This window comes from Larus michahellis, chromosome 19 (genome assembly GCF_964199755.1).
Source record: "Larus michahellis chromosome 19, bLarMic1.1, whole genome shotgun sequence".
Taxonomy (NCBI): domain Eukaryota; kingdom Metazoa; phylum Chordata; class Aves; order Charadriiformes; family Laridae; genus Larus; species Larus michahellis.
Window position 1 is genome coordinate 4,796,264 of NC_133914.1, and position 17,515 is coordinate 4,813,778.

At 50.0% G+C, this 17,515-nt stretch overlaps 1 protein-coding gene across 2 annotated transcripts; it reads left to right on the top strand.

Moving 5' to 3' along the window:
- Nucleotides 1-566: 566 nt before the first annotated feature.
- FAM76A (family with sequence similarity 76 member A) lies at nt 567-16,340 on the top strand. Of its 2 annotated transcripts, XM_074563055.1 has the most exons (10): nt 598-711; nt 1,892-1,956; nt 2,779-2,833; nt 3,409-3,561; nt 4,442-4,599; nt 5,149-5,235; nt 5,893-6,024; nt 10,896-11,031; nt 11,499-11,600; nt 14,200-15,929. In XM_074563055.1, exons 1-10 carry the CDS (start codon nt 631-633, stop codon nt 14,284-14,286), a joined length of 1,056 nt encoding a protein of 351 aa, XP_074419156.1. In that variant the 5' UTR covers nt 598-630; the 3' UTR covers nt 14,287-15,929. The 2 variants fall into 2 exon arrangements, with proteins under 2 accessions (XP_074419155.1, XP_074419156.1); XM_074563054.1 differs by lacking the exon at nt 5,893-6,024 and having other exon boundaries at nt 567-711; nt 14,200-16,340.
- Nucleotides 16,341-17,515: the final 1,175 nt, after the last annotated feature.

The window sequence follows — 17,515 nt, forward strand, 5'->3', positions numbered from 1 at the left end:
AGCTCAACCGCTTCCCCAGGCCCGGCCTGGCTCAGCCCCTTCTCTCAAACCTGGCCCAGCTCAGCCCCTGCCCTGCCCGGCCCAGCCCAGCTCGACCCCTTCCCCCGGTCCGACCCTTCCCTCAACCCTGGCCCAGCTCAGCCCCTTCCCTAGCCCAGGCCCGGCCTGGCTCAGTCCCTTCTCTCAACCCTGGCCCAGCTCAACCCCTTCCCCCGGCCTTGGCCCAGCTCAGCCCCGGGCCCTACTTCCGGGTCCCCTCCCGCAAGGCCTTCTGGGCCAGCCCCCCCCCACCCCACACACACACCCGGCGCGGCCGCGCGCGCCCCCGTGACACGTCACGCGGAGGGGGCGGGCAGGTCGGTTGCGTCACCGCGCAGCGCCCCGCGCGTGACGTCAACGCTTCCCCTTCCCCAACGCCCGCGGAGGGACAGGGCGGGGGGGGTGGGGGAGAGGAGGCCCCGCTCCGCCCCCTCTTATGAATGACGGCTGCGTTGACCAATGAGAAGCGGGTAAAGCTTGAGTGATGCGGCGGGTGACCAATGGCGAGGAGGCGGAGCGGCAGGAGGGGGCGGGGCCGTGCAGCCGGGCGGCCGGGGCGGGCTGGGCTGCGCCTGTCAGCGGGGCGGCGGGATGGCGGCGCTCTACGCCTGCACCAAGTGCCACCAGCGCTTCCCCTTCGAGGCGCTCAGCCAGGGCCAGCAGCTCTGCAAGGTCCGGGGAGGCCGGTGGGGCCCGTGGGGGTGCTGGGGGGAAGGGGATTTGCGGGGGGCTTGTCTGTGAGGGAGCTGCTGGTGGGGGGGGGTGAAGGGCCGACTACGGGGCTGTTTGGGAAGGAAGGGAGGCAGGAGGGCGTTTGGAGGGCCTGGGGGCTCTTGGAGGGCCTGGGGGTAACTGAGGGGTGGGGGCTGTTTGTGGGGAGGCCCTGAGGGAGGTTTGGGCCTCGGGGAGGTTGTTTGGGGCCTGAGGGTACGGGGTGGGCAGTTGGGGGCTGTGTGGGGAGGGGCTGGAGGCATGGGGGCGACTGGTAGAGCCTGGGGGCCGTGGCGGGGCTGGGGGGGGGGGATATGGCGTTGAGGGGCTAGTATCTGGGAGCTGTTTGTCAGGGGGACCTGAGGGCGCTGGAGGCCATTTGGGGGTGCTGGGGGTATTTGGAAGGCGTTGGAGAGGGAGTCGTGGGGCTGTTGTGGAGAATTGGGAGGTAAGCGGATGCTGTTCATGAGGGAAGGCCTGGGGGCAATTGAAGGGCTGTTTGTGAGGGGGGGTGTTAGCAAGGGGAGAGGGCTGGGGCATTTGGGGGATGCCAGGGTGTTTGGGACGGTCTGGGGATGTTTAGGGGAGATCTTGTGGTATCTTGAAGGAGGTAGATGGGTTTTGGGGCACAGTCTGGATGGGTGAGGAAGAATGAGATCAGGGATGAGACAAGTAATAGAGGGCAGGAAATGAAGTAGCCTGGGATTGCTGAGGCAGATGGGGTAAAGCAGACGGGCACAGGGAAACCTCCGAAGCATGGGGTGAGAGAAGAGCCGGGACAGTGCACTCCGGGCACAGGAAGCTTGTGGAGGGCAGAGGTGTGAATAACTGTGGCAGGACTCCGTGTTCCTGCCCTGGGAGGTGAGGCCAACCACTGTGACCCTTGTCTGTGGGCGTTGGGCACAAATAAGCCCTCGTTACGAATCTCAGTTTACTTGTGGGTCACCTGTGACACATGCCATTCCTGTTGCCCTTCCTCTGCTCTCAGCCCTTGTGAGAGCAACATGACTGTACAAGGAGGAAGGGTTTGGCAGATGTGTGTACGTGCGGTGGGTGCAGAGGTCAGCAGGTGATCTAGTATTTTTGGGAAACAGTGTGTGGGGGAAGCACTGCATCTCACCAAACGCTTCTGTTGTTGCAGGAGTGCCGGATTGCGCATCCCATTGTTAAATGCACTTACTGCAGGACTGAATTCCAGCAGGAAAGGTAAATGCCCGCTGAACTGGGGAGAGGATGTTTTCTTTAGAACAGACGCACCCGAGGAACCGTAATGTTTCCACGCCTTTGATGACTGAGCCTTAACAGATTGTTGCTGTGGAATACTGGGGGGAACTTTGGCCTTCCTCAAAGGTCTGCTGGGCGAGTTGGTATGCCTCTGTGGTGTCCTTAGATTTGCACCTTTTGCTTGGTTTTTATTTTTGGTCAGGGTTCAGATGCATCTTCCAGTAAAGGATGTCAGTGCATCTTCTCACGAGTTTTCCTCTTACCTGATTTCTGGTATCCAAAAATTATTTCCTAATGTGTTTTCTTTAGCTGTGCTTTTGCCTTTTTTGCCTTTTTGCAAGTTATGTAGCTTACAGAGGAAGGATTGCTAAATCCAGTAGCTGAGTGCGGGCAGTGTGTGGGGTGTTCTTTCCTGTGTTTGTTGGTCAAGACAGAGGTGTATTTGTCCTGCCTTAACCTCGTCATCCAGACCGGACCTCCTCCAGAACTGAGGCTGTCACCAGTGCTGAGTCACGCCTGCTGCCAATTAGCCGTTGATCAGACCCCTGTATTTGTAAGGGCAAAAAACTGGTGTCATCTGGGGATGCCTTAATTAAAAAATACCTCCTACTAATACTACTTTTTGGCAAATTATCCTCAACCAGATGGGTATAGGAAATGCACTTTGATATCTGAGTCCCTAGTGAAGATGAAAACAGTCTTGCCACTAGAGACAGAGCCTAGGGGAGACTGAGATCCTAACCACAGAGGTTTAATTTTCTTTGAGGAAGTGTTAATAGAATGATCTGTCCTTCTTTTTAACAGCAAAACCAACACAATATGCAAGAAGTGTGCTCAGAACGTGAAGCTCTATGGAACAGTAAGTGAGCAGGGCTCGTTCTCACCAGCCTTTTTTCCTTTCATCTTTCTTGTCTTTATCCTGCTGAATCCCAGAGCAGTTTTATAGGTTGGCTCTGTTGTAATAGCATGACTGATCAATAATATGTGGGTCCCTCAAGCGTGAAGCTTTTACCTTTTCTCTTCTTTTAGTGCAGAAAAGAGACGCTCTGCATCATTTGAGGCCAGGAAATGAACTATTCGATACCCAATAGAAACAAGAGCATGCTTACACAAACTGAGATTGCTGCAGGAAGCAGTGATAAATCTTTCTTTCCTGCCTGTCTGAAATCTGAAAAAGCAATTTTGATTGTTTCTATTTTGGTGTTACACATTTTCTGAAGATTTCATAGCCCTTAATAAATGGTCTGGGTGCCATGGCTAAATACATTTAGCTGGAGACCAGCGGTCCAGATGTAGTTATGTCTCCTGGATCAGCATTATACTTAGGTTGGAATGAGGAAATAAAAGTTTTGAAGTGATGGGGAGAAGGGGAAAGAGCAATGTATTAATGTAATTAGGCAGCACTGCTCTATCAGTTGTTCTTGTTTCTTAAAGCCAAAACCCTGCCAGTACTGCAACATTATAGCAGCATTTATTGGAAACAAGTGCCAGCGTTGCACGAACTCCGAAAAGAAATATGGACCTCCGCACTCTTGCGAGCAGTGCAAGCAGCAGTGTGCATTTGACCGGAAGGATGACAGAAAGAAGGTCAGTATCTCTATAAAAGGAGGCCAAAAAGGTAAAAGGGCTGATGGCAGTGATTGTCTGTCCATCTCCCTCACATAATCTCGAGCATTTCAAAAGGGGGGGTCTCTTTGTTGTAAAGTATTTTTCTGGATTCTGGAGTTGCGCTTTGCTGTGGGAGCTGTGTTGTGGAGCTGTTTAGTCTTTGAGCCCCTCAACTCCTTTGCCAGATCAGCTGTGGAAGATCTCTTGCATTTGGCCAAAGGGTAGGTGGGCTGGCAAAGGAGAACGCGCCTCTGAGTGAAACGTGAGGTGCCTGCTTGGGAAGAGAGGTGGGGAACGATATTTGTGCTGTAGCCTGAGGAGCTGGAAGTGCCATACCTCCACCAGGAACCCCATTCCATGGCTTCTGCACGCCCTGTGCTTAAACAACATAAGTGCTTCTTAGGAGGTGTGTATTTCTAAGGCCTGCTTCCTGCAGGCTATAAACATCTCTCACTGATAATCCCTGTCCTCCTGTGGATCCTCCTCAAGCAGAGACCCAATCGGTTTTGGTCTCCAGTGATTACCCTGTCATGTACCATTCTTTGGTGTTGCTTTGACAGAAATCCCACCAGAGGTAGCCTGTCCTGGGGAATGGGTGCTATAAGACGGTCGGTAAGCGAAGCTTGGCAGAGGCTGTTGTTACGATAGATAAGCTGCTATTAATGAGTGCTGTCTGCATTGCACCAGCCATGCCAGATGCAATTCTTACCCTTTCCAGATACTCAAGGGATCCTTTTTGGATTGCTGCTTGTTCGTATGTGATCTTAAGCCTGACGGTGCTTCTTGTCTTCTCAGTGTTTGGTTTGTGGGCAGGAAGGAAGACCAAAACTTCTCCCCCTTTCTTTCTCTTGCCTTCCAGGTGGATGGCAAGCTGCTATGCTGGTTGTGCACGCTGTCCTACAAACGGGTCCTACAGAAGACCAAAGAGCAGTGCAAACACCTAAGCAGCTCTTCCCGGGCGAGCCTGCAAGAGAAGGAACAGTACAGTAGGCTCAGCAGTGGCAGCCACTATAACAGGTAACCTGCAGGAGCTTTTCTGTTGCGCAGGGTGAGCTTGCCTCTGGGGTGAGCAAAGAGGGTGCCTGGCTGCTCCACGCTCCCTAGGCACGCTCCTTAAAGTAACTGGGAGAAGCGCCTGGGGGCTCGGCACCTTGGTGATGGGTTTTGGCAGTTGTCTGTTGTTCGGGAGAATCTGGCTAAGTCAGGCTTTGCTAGTTTGCAAACCCCACTGCGCTGGAGTAGACTTGTAGTCCGACAGTGCTTTTTAGTGATTCAACTTACTGAACTTGTATACAATTAAAGCTAAATTGCATTTGTAAAATTTAATGATTGAAATGTAGATTTTAAGCGTGAGTTGTTCACCTACCTACTGATCTGACTGACGCATTGCTTTCTGTTTATTTTTAGTCTCCAGCTACTCTTCAAGGAATTAATTTTTTATCATTCTTTCTTGCGCTAGGAAATCTTGTTTTAATAGGTTCAAAGTGGGTGGGAATATTTATCTGCTTCTCTGTTTTAGACTGCAAGTCATTTAGGTTCTGACATACGATTTCCTCGTTTTTCTAGCCAGAAAACCTTATCCACCTCTTCTATTCAGAACGAAATCCCAAAGAAGAAAGCCAAGTTTGATGCTATATCTGCCAATGGTGACAGGTGAGCCTGTTACATGGGGAAATTGTGGGCGGGCGGTCTTGTTTGCTAAGTTTTTGTAAGACAGAGTTCTGTGCAAATAGGAGAAAGCTCTTATGCTAGAGCAGGGATCTCGAGCTTTGGGACCTCAAGGGGCTGTGTTAGCAGCTTTCCGGAACCTGGCATGCCAGTCTTATCTGGCATTTAGACATAGGTTTGAAGAGGAAAAGAATACCTAGCGTCTGTACCTGCTAGAATAGAAACTGCTTGTTGGCTGAGCTCCCCAACAGTTAGAAAAACTGCAGCCAGATCAGCTTTATCCTCTCCACGCTGTTACAGGGAGAGGGGGGCTCTTGGCTGCGCTGTAGGGTCGAGGTCTGCAGGTTTTGTGCTTTCGGGGCTATCAGACTGATCTGCAGGGAGACTGCCTCAGAGGAGAGGATCAAGACCCACCTCCCATTTCCTCTCCTGCCTTCTGGGGGAGGGACAAGCAACCAAACAGCTTTGAAAGCATCCGATCCCATTCTGCAGTCGCAGTTTTTGCTGGATTGTGTTGATGCCAGCTGCATGCGCAGCAGAATGGGAGTCACTAGCAGAAACAGGAGATTGAGATGGATTTTTATTTTTTTACGGTCTTGTACATGCATATTTTCATTCCTGCCTTTCCTCTCTGATTCTCAGCGTTCCTTCCTCTCCCGAGATGCTTTGTCCCCCTATCCAGAGTGCCCCGTCCACGTTGGCGCAGTGGGCTGCTTCCCAACAGAGTCCCGGTGCCCACCATTGTCCTGTTTCTCAAGGCACTGACATCCTGAAGTGAGATCACCCGTTGTTTTCTCCCCTGTTGCCCTCCCTCCCTCACTCCCTGGGAAATGACTCCTACACGGAAACTGTCCCTCTCGATGGATTTCTTTCCAAACAGCAGTGAATTGGGACCAGAGCATAGGCTCATTAGTGCCAAAGGGTCTGTTAAAGCCACTGGTAATTCATTAATTGCTACCTGCCTTGAATGTCTTGTCTTCGAGATCACAAATCACATCTATCCTATAGATACTATTGACACCTTGTCGATGTTTGTTAATATGTGAAATGCTACAATGGGAAACAGAACTTAAATATTTGTAAGGCAGTGATTCCTATGGAGTTGTCTAAAAGACCATTTATCATCTGAATGGTGTTTTCAGTGAAAGGCTGGAAAATCTAAGGATTAACTGTGGCTTGGGAGCTGTGGCTGAGCACGGAGTGGTCAGAGAATTCATCTGACTGCCTTCAGTGCTGGTGAGAGATCCCTGGTAGAACTGGTGCAGCCCATCAGCGTTCCCTCTAGAGAGGTTCCTGCTCACCTGCTGAGGCTGCTCTCCGGGCTATAGCGCAGCACCAGGTATTTTTATCTGCTCACTAAAGCCTGGGCTGAGACCTGACAGCTCATTGTAATACCCCTGCTGGCTTGAAAATACCCAAGAAGCAAAAGGTCCCATGCTCTGGCATCAATTGCTCAGCCATTCGTTTGCAAAACAGGAGCATGTACTAAAGGAATCAAATGCCTTCATTTTGCTCTTGTGTCAGATGTTGTCAGTCTGGCTCCTGCCAAGGCTGTGGTCCTTGCCACAGACTTTTTTTGATGAATCCCAGTAACAAACTGTGTGTAATTTTAGCAACTACTGAAGAGCTCCAGCAATGTGCTGTAGAAAAGGCAAGCTGCAGCTGCCTTAAATAGACACATGGCTGTGTTTCTTGAGAGGAATAATAATGGTGGTTCATTAAGTGTGGTTTTGGAGTTGCAGGGCTTTTTGTGAGGATGAACCCCCCCAAAACCCTCCCCTCTTGCACAATTTTCTGTAAGATTGTTCCCCCTGCCCAGAGTCAGCCTGGAGTCCGGGTCGCAGCTTGAGTGTGGAGTTAGGGCCTGCCGCAGTGCAAGGATGTTTTCAGCAGCAGCAGCGTAGTCTGGAGTGGGGTGATACACATCCAGCACCTCTTCGCTGCTGAGATCAGTCACAGCTTTCTGTACAGCGTGTCTTGGCCATGGGCTCTAGCCAAAGGTCTGATGCAGCCTTCAGCTGGACAAAATTTGGGCACACGTGAGCTCAGCTGACTTTGGCAACATCTCCAGCAGGGTCCAGCTTATCTGCAATTGTCGCTCCTTTGTGGATACAATAAGTGCGTCTTACTGAATTCCCTCTGTATGTGATTCTCTTACATATTTTGGAGTGGATGTTGCTCCCAATGGCTGTGATATGGGGACTGAGTGATTTCCGAGGTCATTTAATGTGTGGCGATGAATGGTTTGTGCTGGGTGAGCTCTGTGAGGAGCTAACAGCACTGGCCCTGCTTGCCCACTGTCTCTTGATCACTGCAGACCTTGACCTACTAATCCTGCTGTCCTGGGCTGCCCCTGCCTGTGTGAGCACCCCAGTGTCACCTCCAGCCTCTGGTGCTGTGCTGTCCTGATTCGGGCAGGGCTTGGTGTCCCCATCCTCTTGTGCAAATGCTGCCAGAAGTGTTTTTATGTTCCAGACTCTGCGGATCAACACGCTGCAGTCCCTTCTTCTGTGACTATAGACAAGGTGCTAAATTGTGCTTTTAACACCAAGCCACGATGAGCGCTGCTGACTGAGCTGGCTGGGGGAGGGCAGTGATGCTGCAGGATGCTGAGCAGCAAAGTTCATTTAGTACAACCATTCTCATTTGCGTAGAGAAGTCCTGGACTGCACCTGCTCTTGGTGGTGTTAGAGGAAGTGTAAGTTCAGGTGCTGGTTCCTGTTGACCTGGATGGATTTTTGCTCATGGCGGGTATTTTTGTCTGAGGTGAAACTTGGGTGCTGGTTCGGTCAGCCTGGTTCGTGACTCTTTATGCTAGCCTGACTTGAATAGCAAAATCTTCAGGTTTGGTGTTTGTTTTGGCTGATTTCAACCATTTAACAGGTATGGAGTTTAAGGTAGTCATAGAGAGGCAGGTGGCTTAGGAAGAACTCCATTTTTTCCTCTGTCTCCATTGAAAGCAACAGGAGCTCATTAAATGACTTTAATTAGAGGCATGCATTTTAGACTGTTCAAAGCACATGTCCCCCTGACCTATTCCAAGGGGCTAGGAGTATGGAGTTTGTTTGTAGGGGTAATGGCTTTTTTTAGTTGGTTGGTCGTTTTAATTTTTAATCTGTTTCTTAAAGGAATGGAGCAACTTGTATTTGGCAGTTTTCCTTCTAATTTTGGAGTCTCGGGCTGCTTCCATAACGCGGGGTTTAAGACAGAGAAACCTTTCATTACTAACTTGTCAGTCTTTAAAAAAAAAAAAAAAAAAGAAAAAGGAAAAAACATAGCTGCTTCTTTAATTAGCACCTTGACACATATCAGGGTGCATTTTGCAGCAACTGGACAGAAAAATACCTGCCTGTGCTCAACATACTTGACAGGAGAGGATGCCTGGGCACCCTGAGCCCACCGTCACCCACTTGTGGGTGCAGAGCCCAGAGTCCTCGAAGCCCTGGGGCTGGCTACCAGGTCGTCTGAGTGCGAGAGCAGCTCTGTGGAAGGCTGGTGGCCTGCCTGTCCCTTCTCCCCGCTGGGTGGCAGGGCCGGCTCTCACCTCCTCGACTCCACAGTGTGCTCTGCAACAGGAGCTGACAAGGAGGGAATTTTTCCTGCCGGAGCCGCACAGGGAAATGTGAGCATCTCCCAGCACTCTTTATCACCCCAGGATATGGCAGGAGGCAAGCCTGCCTGGGCAAAGGAATGGTGTAAGCAAGAGTTTGTTTTTAGCCAGAGGGAATCAGTGAGGAAGCCTTTATTTCTCTGTAGAGGCTGCTTTTTTTTTCTCTCTCTTTCTCTCCTCCTCAGCATATTTGCACTGAGTGGGAAATTAAAGCTGCTGTTGGTAATGTGCTTGCACACAGAAAGGTGCTGGAGCACCCACCATCATCTTGCACAGCCTCCGCTTGGGGAAACTGTACTCAGGAATGGTTTTAAAATGGAGGTATTCTCGACTAATGTGCGTGTATGAACCTCTCCTGCACTCGAGAGCTGCCCAGCGTGACAAGCACAGCGCCAGAGCTGGTGTACCCAGGGACCTGCCGCATCTTACGGTGTGGGCTCTGCTGTCAGCATGTTTTAACCATGAAAGACTCTTCCACTGCAGGCTGCCTCCTGCAGACCCTCCGTTCTGAGTTTTCCTTTGCCAAGCTTTCTCTCCCAGTGCCGCAGGGCTGTCCTGTGACTTTCAGATCTGTGAAGCTGCCCCTGCTCGGTTTCCCTCTGTAGATTCCCCAGCACAGTGGTGGAAAGAGCCTTTTCTTCTGCCAGATCCTTGCTAACCAGTCGAAACGACACAGAGTGTGCTTTTAATTAGGCAGTGGATTATTTCCAGGCACAAGAGGAGAACCTGTGTGAAGTGAGCGGACAGTGTTCTCAGCCTCAGTGTACGGATGGGGGACTGGAAGCACGGAGGTGGCAGCGTATTTGAGAGGGGGAGCATTTTGGGTTCAGACCATGCCTTCCTCAGTCCGCTGCAGCTCCCAGCTGTAGAGCTGAATGCAGGCCTTAAGATATATTGACCTACTCTGGAGACTTTAAAAAAATGTCAGGCTTCAGGTAACCCTGGCTATTTATAGCAGCAGTGCTGTCTGACAACGGCCAGACTTGAAGTAATCTTCTAGGTGAAGCTTTGTTGTCTTATTACTGTTAACTTTTTATACAGCAATTTCAGGTGTGTGTGGCTGGGAGTGTGCTGCCCTTTTATCACCAGGAGATAAAAATCGGGTTTATCGTTACAGCGGTGAGGAACAGAAGGCAGGCAAAGATCAGGTGAGGTCCCTGGGCCTGTAGTTTGTTGTATTTTACAATCTGAAATATTCCTGTAGTGCAAGACTGTGCGTGGCTGCCCCCTTCACTGGGTATCACGTAGGGACACTTGTGAATCACCAGTGCAGGAGAGCGACTTGCCCAGATAAGTTTTCAGCTGGTTGCTTAGGTTTAGAGTACCCGGTGGTGCACAAGTAGTGCGTTCGGCTATTTCTCTGTCTTCTGGAGAGAATCTTTCCTGCTCTCAAGTGGTGATGAAACTTTTTCCTAAATTGCAGTGTCAGGGTGGAATCAAAATACAAAAGTCCAGCATGTCTTTTTACCCCTTTTCCCTGCTGAGGACAGTGCTGACTTTAATCTAGGTATCTCCCTTTGCTTTGTTTGTTTAGCTTGAGGTTATTTGTTTCTCTTTCATGTTCCTTCCTTGCCAGAATGTTTGTTTACATTTAGTGAAAAATTTTGCTGTGCATCCAAGGTCTGCCTGCGAGCTAGGAGGGTTCCTAAGTGCTTGTACAAAGTTTCATTAGCTCTCTGGTTGCTGTCCCCAACTCTTTGGTTGGAAAAGGGATCCTTGCTGTTCGAATGGTTGCTGCAGACGCTGGCCGATGTCACCTGTAGCAGTCCCGTGTCCCTGCTGATCACACGATAATACAACTCAATATATCGCACGTAATCCCTGTTGCCTCTGTTTCATACCATGTGCTTCCCAAATTCCATGTGGCATCCAGGGCAGGGAAACAGGTAACACCTGCATTCAAGGAGTGTTTGGAGGATACAATGTGTACCATGAAACGATTCCCGTTCTCCTTCGAGTGCCGTCTGTGGGCGTTTCCCTGCTTCAAGGAAGAGAAGGGGTCCTGATGAGAGTCTTTCCCTCTTCTTTGTTGCAGTTTTTCTCCGGACCTCGCCCTGGACTCTCCTGGCACTGACCACTTTGTTATCATTGCCCAGCTGAAGGAGGAAGTGGCTACTTTAAAAAAGATGCTGCACCAGAAAGATCAGATGATTTTGGAGAAGGAGAAGAAGGTACAGCCCTTGGCTTGCTTCCCCCCCACAGCATGCTGACATATTCACGCAGATCGCACTCCAGCGGAGTCTGGCTTTTTATCTCGGAGTGAGCAAGAGAGTTTCTGGCTGTTTCCAGGCTGCCTCCTTTCCAAAGTTAAAGGGGGTTTCTGGACCCACCCAGGAGATCTCATTTCATAAAGGGTCATTTTCTGACCACTGTCTTGGAGATCTCCATGTTGGGGCAAAACTGAGAGGAAACATGCCGCTCTGTGCAGAAAGACAGCCCTGGCTGCTCCTGCTTCTCTGTGCTGCTCAGTGGTACGGTTCTGGTCTCTTTGCGCTCCCCCTACCCACCCCAGCACGTTTCTGAACTCATCCAGTCTCACACAACTTCTGCAGAGGTGTTTTCTGTGGCAAGGTTCGCCTGGGGTTAAAGCCTTTATTTCTTCTTCCACCTCACTTGCTTCTTACTGGTTTATCTGCAGATCACAGAGCTGAAGGCCGACCTGCAGTACCAGGAATCGCAGATGAGGGCAAAGATGAACCAAATGGAGAAGACACACAAGGAGGTCATGGAGCAGTTACAGGTGACAGCATTTTTGTTTTAATTTGCTGAGCTGTGCTGTACCCAGGAGTGACCGAGGACACTCCTGTTCACAACACCCCGTGAGCTGCTGCACACACAGCTCTTCTAACGCTTCTCTGCCCTGTCCTGCGGCCTCTCTGCTCTGCCGGGCGAGCCCCTCCCCAGCTCTGTACCAGGCTGCGGTACATCATAACCCCTATTTATATCCTCCTTGCTGCTCTCTACTCAGGCTCAGACTTCTGTATTGTAAAGCGCTGTGTTGTGTCCCCCGTGGACTAGATGGGAACCCTCAAACTCATTTTAACCCCTTGCCAAAAGCAGGTTTGAACCTGTTTCTCCCGACTGCAGAACCTTTGTCAGCTCCCTGCACCACGTAGCTCTTAATGTGATTTATGTGACCGGTTACCAGAGAGAACAAAGCTTCAGAAACAATTGGCAGTTCCTCTAGCACTGTATCTCTCTAGTCCAAATAAAGGAGTCCCTGAGCTGGAGGGAACAGGGAGAGCAGGATTCTTGTCATGGCCATGGAAACACTAGGCAGACTATCAGCATGAATACGCTCTGAGCCACCGACAAGATCGGGTCAAAGGGGAGCTGGTTACAGGGAAGAAACCAGACACAGAAATGAACTTTGCACCCTTTAATTACTCTGGGGTTTATAATGGTCTAAAGCCCTCGCCATGAGAAATGGGAGGGGATAAGACAAAAGGCTTGTATGTTCCCCCTGAGAAAACAGCCCCTCCTCCATCAGCACACACCCAAGTTAATTATCGGAGTGGAAGACAGGTTTTAGAGACTACAGCTGCTGTCAGAAAGCTGGTGCCTGTGAGATCCCCTTCACAATGCACATTCTTAAGCGCTGTAAGCCTGTCTGAAGGTTGGAATATCTGTGTGTGGTGTGCCGAGGGCTGGCTGCGCGTCCCGCTCCTCGTGAGCTGGGAGGCACTGGTGGTTTGTGTTTGAGGGACTGATGACAGCCAGAGCCTTCTGTCTCTGTTCTGCTTTATTGATCCTGCGCCGCCTGTGTCAGCCCAGAGCTGTTTCTATCTCGTAGCTTTGGGTGGCCTGCAAAGAATGAGTTAGTGTTTACTCCGGTTCTGAATAGACAATTTTCCATTAGCCCAAACCACCACTTTTTGGTTGCCTTGACAGCCCTGGCTGCGAGGTCAAGGGCTAAGTGGGAGACGACCCCCCCCCATCCTTGCAGTGGTTTAAGGCAGCGCACGCTGGTTGCTCGGTGTGTGTGGGAACAGGATACCCCGCTGCTGCCTCTGCTGTAGCTCAAGGAGGACTTCTGCCTTGAAAGCTGTCAGACACCTTCCAACAGCCTTAAACTTGCTTAATTCTGAAAAGAAAAAGGGAGCAGCAGCTCCACGAGCAGGTTTGCCTGCAGCCTCCTGTCTCTCCTGGGTGGGTGGAGAGGGGTTTGCATGTCTGTGCTGTTTGTACTTAGCTCGGACTGGGACTGCCCCGAACTCCTCCTCTCTGGTGTCCGAATGTTTTACTTCAGCTGGTATTGACTGAGGCTCTGGAAACTTTCTTCACTGATTCCAAAATAAAAACTCAAATCCACTCGGTGTATTGTAGGTGCCTTGAAGTGTTCATATGATTCACTTTTTTGAACGTGCTGTGGGGGTTTTATTATTTTGTGTTGTCTTTTCTTGGGGGGAAGCAGGGGTGCCTGTATTCTTCCAGTCTGCAGGAGGTAAAAGAAGCTGCTTTACCGCGTGCAGCACTGGAGCAGAGGGTTTAATTCCTCTAGTAACCCTTTGCATATTCATTCATTCACTGGAAACCAATGCAGAAGACCCGTATCTGGCTTCACATGGGTTCTACCCTTTATCCTACTGCTGTAGCGTGATTTACGACATAGGCTAGAGGAGAGTGAGCTCAGAAGTTTGGTGGAAGGGGCTAGAGAGCCTTGTGCCTAAGTTGCCATGACTTTTAATTCAGCGTAAAATAGAGAGACTAAGTCGTTTCATGTTTGGTGGGTTCGGAAGGCTTCTAGTGGGGATGCAGGGTCAGCACAGCGCTGAATCCTGATAAAACGTTGGTGGCATGTGACGAAACCAAGGGTGAAGCAAAGCTGGAGAACAGTCAGCTGCTCCAACCCGCTTTTTTTGATAGAAGTGAGAGCGCGGGGTGGGGGAAGCTGGCCTTCGAGTTGCTAAAACAAAGAGTCAGGACGGGAGCTTCAGTCACCAGAGTTTTGCTCCGTTGCCTCTCACGCTGTGAAAGCAGGGTGGCTGGTGAAAGGGGAAGGAAGGAAGGAAAGCCAGTCCCGCTGACCTTGGTGAGTGTCCTCGGCTGGTTTGATGCGAGTTGCGCATTTGTCACCTTTCACCGTGGAAGCTCTTAACTTTCAGCCCACTTCTCAGTTACAGCGGGGGGACGCGAGGGGGAAGGGATGTGCAGAGCCCTTTCTGGGTGGTTAGAGATGAGATGCGGGACTTGAGCTCGTGCTGTGATGCCGTGCAGCAACATCCTCCTTTTTTTCGCCTGCGCGCAGGATGCCAGCAGCTTCTGTCCAGGCAATTCTAGGATCCCTAGAACCGGTGATGATCCGTGCCATTAAATACCCGTTTTCACTGTGTTTCCAGGCCAAGAACAGAGAACTCCTGAAGCAAGCAGCTGCCCTGTCGAAGGGCAAAAAGCCTGAGAAGTCGGGAGCAATAACCTCCCCTTAAAACCAAACCCCCCAGTCTGGGAGCTTTCCCCAGCATTAGCCAAGGAGTCTAGGAGACCCGCCTGATCGCTGGAAGCCAAAACCTCAGTGTTGTCACTATCCCACTGCCGTGGACTCGATGGAAACGCCTGGTGTGTGTTGCCTTGCGACAGCATGCTTCAGCGTGGCTGGTTTCGATCTCTGTTGAGTACTGGTCTGTTGATCCGCGGGGAGAGGTCCCAGCCATCCTAAATATTCCCCCCCACACACACACCCCTTGAAGTACTGCATTCTGGACGAAGTTTTTTTCCTAACCAGTTACTACCACTGCCAACCCTTTCCATTAGCAAACAGGAACCTGCTGCATTAGAGACTTCGTGCTGGTTCCCAACCTGCTGCTGGGAGGCAATAACCGTGGCCAGTCGTTAACGCAGATAAGACGGGAGCTGCGTGTGGTGGGAGCTTGAATTTTTTTTATTTTTTTTATTTTTTTCTTGAACTGTTCCCTCTTCAAAAGGAAGCCGATAAATCACCAGCCCAACAGACGTTACTGGAAGGTTGTGCCGCTGCTGAGAACGGTTGATCCAGCTTTTTGAAGATGCTTCCAAAAACGGGGGCTTATGTATTTATCTTGGAAGTTTTTTGGGTTTGTTTTGTTTTGTTTTTTTGCTTTTCTATGTCAACTTGGCAAACCGAACTGCCTGGTTTTGTGTTTTCTTGTTTTGTTCTGATACCTTTTGGGTTGGGAGCCAGAGTGTAATGATACAGACCCAAATTTCACCCCGTATCCCCCTTCCCCTGCCCCGGTGCCCTGGTTACTCGGTGACCTTTGAGGCTTTGATGACTTCTGCAGCTTGGTGTGATCGAGCGTCTCTTACTCCATTGCTTTACGCGAGGAGAGTTCAAGGCTTGGATGTTCCTTCTGCTCCCCTCAGTCCCTGGATGGAGCTGGCCCTCTTCTCCCCCTTTCCCTGCCCCATAGCTCCCTTCCAGATGCAGAAATAGGGGCCAGGTTGGCTCCAGGAAAGCGCTTACTCAGGCAGCGACCCAAGTCAGGGAGTGGTTTTTTTGGGGGCTCTCCAGGGACGTTTCTCACTGCTGATTGAAAACCAGCAGAATAAAAGGGCTACGGAAGTTCCCTGTAACAGGGACGTGCTTCTCAGAAACGGCACGGAGACCACAGACCCTTCCAGCTCCCCAGGCTCGGGCTTTTGGGGTTTGGGGGGGTGGATAAAAAGCACTTGGCCAGTGTGGAGGGGAAGGCACGGCTCAGCTCCTCGCCAGCTGGGCACCCAGCTCCATTCCGGCTGGGAAGAAAGAGCTCAGGGTTTGGAGACCCTCGGGGCGGAGGAGTAGGAGATAAAACCTTTGGAGCAGCGCTAAAGGTAGGTAGCGAAGAGGAAAAATTGTCTTTTTTGATGCAGGGCTGGCTGCTCCGTCAGGGTTTTTATTAAGCTTTTAACTTGTGATTTATTTTTTTCTCCTTTTTTTTTCTTTTTTTTTTTTTTGTTACTAAAGATGATTTTATTCAAAGGCACTTTTTTTGATGATGTTGGCTTCCGGCATGGAAGGAGCACACTGCAGCATCAGACACTCTGCCATGTGGGGGTTTTTTTTGTTCTTTTTTTTTTTTTTTAAATTTTTTTTTAGGAGACTTCTGATGTGAAAAAAAGGAAAAAAAAAAAAAAAAAAGTTGTTACACTTTGCCAGAGTGTGACAGCAGGAAAATACTCACCTAATTTTATACTTCACACGTTTTTAGAAAATGAGGTGCGTTGACGGGATATTTTTTTTTTTTTTTTTTTTTTTTTTAAAATGGGGGCTCTGCTTTTTCGCTTCCCTCAAGATACAGAAATAAATAGAGGGAGAAAGGCCCTGTATATACTCTTACGTTTTGGGGTTTTTTTTTTTAATTGTGATAAATTGATCATGCAGTTGAGTAGCCGATGATTTGTAGTAATAACATTGTTCCTTTGTATGTTTGTAATAATGGAGATTTTAAAAGGGATGCTTTGATTTGTACAAAACTCTTGACAACTGTAAAAGTGTTTTAAAAAAAAAAAAAAAGAATCCTCATCTGTGTCTGATACTTTCTATTTGCCTTAAAGAAAAAAAAAGCCAACAACCAAAGCATCGTTCCCTGCCTGGAACTGGTTTATCTCCTGCTGGCGGCTGCCTGGTCGAAGCGTCGGTCGTGCTGCTTCGGGGTCTGGTGCGTATGGGAAGGAGGCGGCATTTTTCCATTGTTTGGTTCGCTCCTACTTTTGTTTCTATCTTTAAATCCTCCCAGTGCAGCCTGTTGCTAGGATCCTCGTTACTTGGTTACATCCAGGACCCATCCGGCTGTATCCGACCACATCTATTCTCCATTTCCTTCCCCAACCGCATGAATGAAGGCAGAGCACAGGGGAAAAAAAAAAATAAAGAAATAACGCTCTTGGTGGGAAACAAAAAGACACCGAGGATAAGGGTTTGGTTTTTTTTTTTTAGGATACAGACGCAAACGAGGTGAGTAAACACCAGTTGTGTCTCTCAACTCTTCCCCTTATCTCAGCCGTGAGTCTGGAGGAAAATCTGGTTTATTGGTTTGGGGTTATTTAAAGATTCTAATTTTCCAGCAGAAATTTGGTAGTGGGGGGAAAAAAAAAAAAAAAAAACCAAACCAAACAAACTCTCCGCAGATTTCCCTTTGGAAATGTCCCGCGTCCTTGTGGGAGCCGGAGCTGAGTTTTGCGCTCTCCCCGTCCCCTGTGGGTACGACGTCCCGGTGCTTTCCCCTGGTAGGGCAGGGGACCTGCCCCGTCCTCGGCCGTCTGTTCCCAGGGCGCGGGTGGGAAGAGGCAAACCCTAGTTCTGGGGAAACACCTCGACGGCTTTTCCAGCTCAAACTAATCCTTCCATATTAGATATTTTTTTTCAAAGCCCGGAGTTGCGCGCAGAAAACAGCTGTTTGGCTGGGAGTCGTTAGTTGTGACAAATACATAAGAATCAGAGAATGGTCGAGGTTGGAAGGGACCTTTCCGATCATCGAGCCCAACCATCACCCCAACACGGCCAAAGCCACCACTACCCCATGTCCCTCAGCACCACGTCTGCCCGGCTTCTAAATCCCTCCAGGGATGGCGACTCCACCGCTGCCCTGGGCAGCCTCTTCCAACGCTTGACAACCCTTTCCGTGAAGAAATTGTTCCTAATATCCATCCTAAACCTCCCCTGGCGCAACTGGAGGCCGTTTCCTCTTGTCCCATCGC

Bases quoted from the DNA above. Each gene is read 5' to 3' on its own strand.
- FAM76A (XM_074563055.1), top strand. From the start codon at position 631: ATGGCGGCGCTCTACGCCTGCACCAAGTGCCACCAGCGCTTCCCCTTC. The intron at 1,957-2,778 runs GTAAATGCCCGC...TCTTTTTAACAG, and splicing joins ACTGAATTCCAGCAGGAAAG to CAAAACCAACACAATATGCA. The intron at 11,032-11,498 runs GTACAGCCCTTG...GTTTATCTGCAG, and splicing joins TTTTGGAGAAGGAGAAGAAG to ATCACAGAGCTGAAGGCCGA.